At 39.2% G+C, this 9,156-nt stretch overlaps 1 protein-coding gene across 1 annotated transcript; it reads left to right on the plus strand.

The window, feature by feature from the left end:
• Window positions 1-778: 778 nt before the first annotated feature.
• On the plus strand, window positions 779-8,875 carry rfk (riboflavin kinase). Its single transcript, XM_080738117.1, has 4 exons — window positions 779-1,265; window positions 4,686-4,837; window positions 5,544-5,646; window positions 5,969-8,875. Exons 1-4 carry the CDS (start codon window positions 1,184-1,186, stop codon window positions 6,133-6,135), a joined length of 504 nt encoding a protein of 167 aa, XP_080594243.1. The 5' UTR covers window positions 779-1,183; the 3' UTR covers window positions 6,136-8,875.
• Window positions 8,876-9,156: the final 281 nt, after the last annotated feature.

Here is a 9,156-nt window from a genome sequence, read left to right on the forward strand (position 1 = left end):
ACTCGTTCCAACAGTGGAACCACACAAGTGCGAAAGTGTTGGGTCACGAGTGGCGAGTCGCATTTTCAGTCCGTTCACAATGGAAGTTTATAATGGATTGTCGTAACTCTCTTTCTTAATGGCTCTGATCTGACCCAGCCCACACTTGACCACACTTGGACTGCGATTGGATAGCTTCAGCCAACGAGCCGATGATCACATAGCCTGGACGGACGCCGCGACCTTCCCTGTTCCCTCTGCTCTGGCAAAGGTGCTCTGGAGCACTGTAGTGGTTCCCAAACCTTTTAGCTCGTATCTTGTCCCAAAAAATGAGGCGTTTGCCCGGGACCCAAACTAATGAAAACAACAGTTTTTCAATTATGGGATTTGTTTTAAAATGTGTAAAGTTCTTCAAATGTTGTTATGTCTAATATATATAGGCTAGGCTATATATTTAATGTTTTTACCTGGAGTCGTGAGACAAGTGAAACAAGTGAAAAATGCGCCATTTACTCGTCGTGACCCATATAAATTGGTCCGTGACCCTGACCACAAATGTGAAACAGTACTCTGGACTATGGGCCCAAACTAGTGAAAACAGCTTATTCTTCAAATGTTGTTATTTCTAATAAATATATATTTATTCATGTATTTATTTATTAATTATAATAAATCACTGTGAGTGTGACCCATATAAATTGGGTCCCGACCGGTCCCGACCCACTGTTTGGGAACAGTACTCTGGAGTATGGGATGTTGTTTGACGTGACGCTATGTAACCTCCGTTTTCAGTCCTAAACGCAGCATCATCTCTCCCTCTAGCCCAAAATGCGAGCTGTTTGTTTGTCTGCAGACAGAGAGTGAACCGCCGTAAGGTGACAGAGGATATCTTGTTTGTTTCTGTGGATTTTTCTGTTCAGCATAGCGGGGACTCTCCCCATTGTTTAGAATTAAGAAACACCAGTCAAGCCTGTATCGTTATATGTGCGGGGCTAGCATAGTCAGCGTAGCTCGCTAGCATAGTTCGTGGTGGCAGTGGCACTCCAAATAAAGTTAGCTCGTGATCTAGCCTGCAAACACAAGGGCGAACTTTGATCTCGGTCACGTCAACAAACCGTGTTTACATAGCCGGTCTGCCACCGACATTGAGGTTATTTGCTCTGTTCGGTGTGAATCGAAGAGAAGCCTTGATACAACAGGAGACATGAGGAGTCTACCGTACTTCTGCCGGGGGGAGGTTGTCCGAGGCTTCGGTAGAGGAAGTAAAGAACTGGGGATTCCTACAGGTAAGTGGGGTTGTTTTCCATAATTAATATGTCATGATTATATAGCTCTTAAAAACAGCTACCGCATATTCTAATACCTCTAAATTAGTCACGTTGTTGTAGTAATGATTTGACAGTTACGAGCAAAACGCTTTGTTGTTATTAATGAATGACGCAACGTGCGTCATTTCACTTAGCAGAAACCTGCGAGGTCATCCGAGGCAGCTTGGTGCGTCATGCCGACCACAACCACATCAAATGTCAAAATAAACGTATAGATAATGGATGAAGTAGCGCTACGTGGGTCCGTGAATAATGTGGTAAACTGCAAACAGGTGCTCTTTGGATAGCTCTTCCTCTTTGCTAACTGTATATTTACCGTCTCCATTTATGTTGTCACAAATAAGGCCAGTAAATTGAAACTACAGTGAATACAAAGAATCTGTGTTTGTATTCACTGTAGTTTCAATGTACTGGCCTTATTTATGACGTGTGTGTGTGTGTGTGTGTGTGTGTGTGTGTGTGTGTGTGTGTGTGTGTGTGTGTGTGTGTGTGTGTGTGTGTGTGTGTGTGTGTGTGTTAAAACTTTGTGTTGCAAACTCATTGCCAAGAAGCATGTTAGAACAGAGACAGATAATAACCTACCCTGGTAAATTATGTCTCTGACTCTGTTGTTGTAACCATGTTTCTTGGCAATACCGTTTGTGTATGCATTTGTGGGATGAGCAGCACTTTCCAACGCCCTACAGTTATTAAATTGTCATACTTTGACACTTTACTTCTACTGTCTACTTCTACGGTCATGCAAGGTGACCCTGTCACAAGGAAAGGAGTTTATGGCAAAGAAAGACTCTGTTTGTGATTGTTGCATACTTGTAAATGTTTACTATATAGTTACTCCTTGTAGTAAATGTAGTACTGTAAAAAATAACCATCTGTGCCGCCAGACCATAAACTCACTCTAGGGAGCAATTATGCCAGGAACATTAATACCTTTCACAGTGAGGCAGGCATATTTGGAAGTTTAATCCTGATTTTAGTGATTTATATACGTCCTCGTACATTTTACGTCACTGACAGAAAAAAGACCATCACGATGCGTTTTGAGCTTGTAGATCAGCCATTTTGGCAGAGTGAAATATGACTCTCGATACCGTTGTATGATGGAGTATTATATGATAAAGAGAACCAGACAGTCAACTGACAAAACTGGGTGCGCTATTTGCCTTAAGAAAGCCAAACCTGCATTCACAGATCAAATTTCTACAACGGAGAGCTGAAATACTCCACTTTTAGCAGCTAATGGTTCACTTCTGCACAAGTGAAGCCATCATCATAGTCATTACAAGTGCCAACCCACCATTGCAAGTATTATTGCTAAATCAACAAATTAGTACAAAAGGGTTAGCCAAAAATGGAAAACATGTGATCTCTCCTCCATGTCATCAGTTCTGCCACAACTAGGGCTGACCCAAACAAATCGAATATTCGAAGCTTCGTTCGATGGCACAGGCTTCAAACTTGAAAAAGAAAGTCGAAAAATCGCCTGTTTTTCCTTTGGGGGGGGGCCTCGCTCCACTCTAGTGCAGTAACCTCGCCCACCATGCTTTCTGGGGGAAAGCCAGGTGTTCGTTCACAACTGGCCGTTTGGTTTCCGCCTAAAGCGCGGAAACCACTAGATAGAAGAAGCGGCGTCGCTTTGGTTTAGTTCCCCCCATTTGTTTCCCCAATCCATATTAAAATGCTCGAGTAGCCTAGTGTAGTCTTGCCAGTCACTACCAGTTGGACTAAAAGATGCACATATCAAACGTTTTTTTCAAAAGCAAAACTACTCCGCATCAAGGAGTTTATTAGGTAGGCCATAAAAGTATGTCCTTGAGTGCAGGGGAATTATTTTGGGTTAAAACTGAATCCGGTTGGATAGTTCCGGAAAATTGTAGTCCTTTGAGTGCCACAACATGACGTGTTGTGGTTTCCGCTCCAGACCGGTTACAACCCCGAAAAGTGATCCCAGGCTACTAGTGCAGTGTCAACTCCTCCTCACACACGTGTTAACATTAACAACAAGCCGACAACAACAAGAGCAAGCATGAAGCCATCAGAATGCTCACCGATAATTAAAAAAGAAAAGGCAGCATGCTGTCACAGAAAGCCCCGGACACCAGTGTCTGAGTAACATCACCCATGCAACTATATGCGATCCATGCATGCAACTGTCCTCCACACGCTGACAGAGACACAAGCTTGTTCATCATGAAACAAACAGTGAAAATTGGATTTTCCAAAACAGACCCCGTCACCCGTCACAAGTTGCCATGGTTACATGGTGTTGATGACAGGTTTATGTGATCTGATCTGCAAGCTCAAAACCGCATCTGCCAAGTTGTCTTTGAGCTTTCGGTTGATGACTGGAACGTTAAATCAGCAGTCTTTACTCAGACACACTGCAATGCAGTTATTTACTATAAAATCTACTATTACATTAGCGTGTTGACACATTGGGAGTTAATCTGTTATAGGGCTCGCAAGTCTGCAGGCGCGACGCGTTACATTACCGACATGTGAATATGTCAATCGTACCGTACTGCAAAAAAGCACATTTCTTATAGAAAACATTTGTATCATATTCTTCCTCGTTGTATTGTTGTTTTTAATGTGCAAATAGGGAACTTTATTATGGGGTAAAATAGTGCATTTTTAACACATTTCCTTAACGGTTATCTTTAAAGCCTCGTTTCAATCAACATGATATGCGTTTTGTGAAAATATGGTCCAATTTATTTTATATTTGATGTTATAGCAGGGTATACTGTAGGAGGGACTTGTGATCATAGGCTTGTGATGATTCTTCTTTGTGTGCTTTATTTTCGGCAAGCTCAAGACAATGTCCCATGTATCCCTGCGGTTGCACGTGACCGTAGGCAGCCAATAGCATTCGAGATGGTACCATTTCTACCAATGAACGTTGATTTCTACAATGATGGCGTCACCCATACAACGGCCAAAAAAGCTTCATTTTCGCATCATAGAAACCAATGGCTTTCCACCGTCCATATTTTTTTACAGTCTATGCTAAAGACGGACACACAGAGACAAACATATTCAAATTCAATATCTCTGCCATTTGGCTGAGATAATTAAGGTCCATTAGGGTTAAAACCCTATTTACCCCTTTTACTACTTACTATATACTACTGTACATATATTACTTGCATGAAAATGAAAAGTATTACAGAAGCAAAAAAACGCTTCCAAATGTTTAGCCATGTGTTACCCATCTTGCAGGTCAGGTGGAAACTTAAGAGTATAATAAATAACGTTACATTTGACTAGCAAATCACTGAAAAACTCATAGATTGGTAAACTGAATTATTTTACATTATTTATAATTGTATTTGACAATATCTCACTTTCACTCACCTCTATTCCATCTCCTTTCAGCAAACTTCCCGGTCTCAGTGGTGGAACATCTTCCTGCAGATATTGGCACAGGAATTTACTATGGCTGGGCATGCATCGATAACGGAGACATCCACAAAATGGTGATGAGCATCGGTTGGAACCCTTATTACAAAAACACAAAGAAGTCCATGGTTAGTAATAACATGACAAGTGTTCACTCTGATTACAGTGTTTCCAGCTCAACAAGTTCAAGTGAACTCGGTCAGGGACATGCAGCTTAAACTGAAATTTCACTCTGGGTCTCTGTTTCCACTTTTCCAGTCGTGAATTGTTCATCTTTAAACCTACACAATGCAAGACTTTTTTGTTGTTGTCAAAATACAAGTGTATCAATCCAAATAATGTAAGGGATTGAAAACGTATACTAATTTCCCCCAATTAAAATGCTGTTCATTTACCCCAATAAGCTGTAGTGGTTGGGAACAACCAGCCTTCTTGGTTAAATGTCTCACCCTGAATTTACACCCTAAGGCAGCACATTCCCCAAGATGTGTAACACTGCAAACACATTTAGGTTTAGCTTGGAGCAGTATAGTTCTCACCCTTTTATTATTATTATTTTGCTTCACTATACCCATTCCCTGATATTAGTGATAAATTTAAAAAGTTGTAAAGGTGAAGAATCACCTTATTTTGTTAGATACTCAATAAAATGATCCTTTACCTTTAAGCCGGTGTGTGGGCTCTACCTTTTCAAAGTGTTAGTTTTTCTGGCCTGGCACCCACTGTTGATGTGAGTGTAACTAGGTATGCTTTGAAGGAATTAAGGATAACCCACATTTTGTGAGTTAGTGCCTCCTAAACACCGTTAAAAAATGTTTTTGTTTTTCATCACAGGAGACGCATGTGATTCACACATTCAAAGAAGACTTTTATGGACAGATTCTCAGTGTGGTAATGGCAGGTTACATTCGTCCGGAGAGGAGCTATGACTCGCTTGGTAAGATTTACAACACAAATAAAAGTCAGCCAAATTCAATCTAACAGTTATCTCATCTCCTTCCTTTCTTCCTTCCCTGTCTTTTTTCATATTGCCTCCATTATCCCCTGCCTACTCTGTCCATCTGGATTGTTTCCTTCCTCTCAATTTATCTCTCTTCCCTCCATCTCCTCTTTACCTGTCTCACCATCCCTTCTCCTGTCTTTTGCTCTAATCTACCCCCCCCCCCCCCCTTAACACTCCTGTAATTTCCTGCTCCTCTTTATATAATAATGTATCACTTGTTTCCTCCTCTCTCCATCCTTCTGTTTTTATGAAACAGAAGCCCTAATAGAGGCAATAAACAATGACATAGAGGAGGCCAAGGAGAAGTTGGAGCTCCCAGAGCACCTCAAGCTGAAGGAGGACAACTTCTTCACCACAGCATCATCAACCACACCCACTGAGTCATCGTCGTCTTCATCACAAACAATAATCAACAGTCACTGACATATGACTCTTTCTTGAGCTCTTTGCACACACAAAACACACCCTACTCATAATGCACAACCCTCACTAGACATTGTTTATAGTGATGAATCCATCAACTGCCATTTCTTTTTTTTTTTTTTACTTTAACTTTTTTCTAATTTTGTCTTAGTCTTGCTTGAGGAAGCATTCTACTTGTCACTGCAGATAACCACTTGAATTCATGGATGGATTTGAGTTCTGTACTGTTCTATACAATCTCACCACATTACCTCATTAAGCTCTTATGTGGCGTAATGCCCTTTGATTTTCATTTCCCCCTTGTTTTCCTATTTCTACACATTCTCATTCAGATTCTCTTAGGCAATGGCTGTAGTATGAATAGATAACTTGATTTCCTGTTCATATGCTTGTCAATCTTTTAAATCTGTCATAATGGTAATATGGGAAAGTGATTGAATGGACCTTGTGAGGGGAGATGATGGTATGTCTTTTATTGTGAAAGGCAAGGCTGGACCATGAACACTCTGCTTATCCCATTTGGAGCTTTGCTCTTTTACTCTCTTTGCCCTTTTTGTGAGCACTATCTCACAAAGGTCAAATATGTTACTCATTGAGTCTCGTGTGTTGAGATTTGTTTTGGCAGCAAAGATGTTTATATCTGGGCATTAATGTTTGGAACTCAATAATTTACCTGCAACGCTGGACACCAAAGTGAACAGAGACAGTCATACCGATGTTTTACTGAGGAAACGTTACAGTTAAATATCAGTGTTTTCTCTCACTGTTTTCATTTAAGGAAATGCTATTTGAAATGCAATATTCCTGCTGGTAGGACCTTTAGTCACAAGCTCTGTCTGATCACTTGCCTGTAAAAATAGGCGATTTGTTTGTCTTAGTCAGTGTATATCTAAGTTGGTGGTTTATTTTAGTTATGGAAAATGTACTTACCCATGACTCCTTAACTGAATTAATGTATATGGCCAACAGTTGGGTATTCTACTCTATTTCTTATATCAGTAACATTGTGTTTGTTTGGATTGTTTAATTGGCACAATGTTGCCCCCCAAATCTAGATGACTTAGAACACCCATAATTCTGGAAGCCAGAACATTTGACCAATCCTTGCAAATTACAGTTTAGCTTTCTGTAGCATTTTTCACTGGCTAACCTTGATTAGACTTGTAATCACTAAGCCTTTCTAGGTTTACAAGTGATAAGCACTGATAAGAGGGGAGGGGGGGGGGGGTCTAAAGTCCATCCAAATCCTAATTTTGTTGTTCAGGATTTCTGGGAATGTTCAGACTTTTAATTCGTGTTGGGAATTGTTTGTTAAATACATATAATGAAATCACTATACTTGTAATTTATGTTACAAGATTTTGTCTTTTTGCTTACATGCTATGCTGAATCATTAACGGTACAATACAGTTTCTGGAACTTGATAAGGAATGGCTAAGTGAGGGTTAATTAAGCTACTCTTAATGTATCTATGACTAAGTACAGTGCTTCTAAGTTCAAACATTTATCATTCAGTGGAGACTTTTCTTGAGAGTGAAAATTACTATTTTATGAATATTGTTTATTTTTGAATAGATGCTACCTATATTCCCAGGGACAGATTTACTCTTGTATAGATTTTGGAATGGCACCGTTGCCCCATAAGTCGGTTTTATTTATTATAGTATGCTACATTAGCTCTCAAAATGGCTTCTCAAACTTTATCATCTGTAAAAGAAACGTTTGCAGCTTTAAGGCACTCAGAAACACAATAGTCACAGAAAATACTCCATATAGTATATACAGTATAATCCTAAACAATGTGGTTCTTTTGATTCATTTTATTCACCCTTTCCTACCATATAAGATCATTTGGGTTTACTTTGTCTGTTGATTACTCTACATGTCTACAATATCTAACAGCCTTCCTCTTCTGATGTACTTGGAGTTGAATGATGGCTCTTTTCAGAAGTCTGATGCACTGCTTTGTTAAAGCAATCTTGAATTGTGACTGAAAGATGAAGGATTTGTTATTTATTTCAACATTGCTGAAATACAGCAAAATATCTCCCCCTTTTTGTCAATATTTAATTTCTAAATTAAGTCAGACACCCCTTGTAGATTCAATGGAACTAGAGTATACAGTATTAAAGGTGCACTCATTTTACAATTATAATTATACAACAGTCAAGTTCTAGTACATAGACAATGTAGTGTCCAACAAGAAGGGTAAAAGACTCAAAGAAAAGTGGATTGCTGCAAAATCTAGTCAAAAACGTGTTTTATTTTAGTAATTGTGTACCTCCTACATTGTAATTACAGCATACATAATTCAAATGATAATCTACATAATTCAAATGATATTCAGTTCATATCCTGATAGTGCTGTTAAGCTGAATTTATACATTGTTGTATGACTACATCGCTTGTCAAAAAATTCAGCTTTCAAGTAAAATGTGGCATCCTGTGTCAGTTTTTTCATATAGTTTTGCTCAATTGAATGCTTAATTCTATATCAGTTTCACAGTTGGTTTGTAATTGCTCCTATCCTCCTGCTCTCAAGCACTCATGTTCTTTTTAAATACATTACTGTAATGGCCATGCAGGCAGACAGGAAGCCACGCAGGCAGACAGAATGAACAATGCAAACTTGGAATGGAGGTTTAAAACATGTTACTACAGTATATCACCTTTGGCTGGTAATGTATCTAGACAGTCATATTTGAAATTACATTTAGCTAATTAATAAAGCCTATTGAACTGCTGCATACAGAATTTGTCTGTCTCATATTTCTATTAGTATAATATATAGTAATGTATTTTGACTGTTAAGCCAATTGATGATGTTCAATGTTTATAAATGACCATGTTTTACATGATTATGGGTACATACTGTGCATCATGGTATTGTTAGGCATTTCTATAAATGAGGCCCAACAACTTTGTTGTGTTACACTTCAGACTTTGCCTGAACTCTAAGTTTAGGCAATCTGTTGGTACACTTTAGACTTTGTATGCATTTAACCACTTATAGCATCACTG

Source organism: Nannobrachium achirus (assembly GCF_963921795.1).
Source record: "Nannobrachium achirus genome assembly, chromosome: 12".
Classification (NCBI taxonomy): Eukaryota; Metazoa; Chordata; class Actinopteri; order Myctophiformes; family Myctophidae; genus Nannobrachium; species Nannobrachium achirus.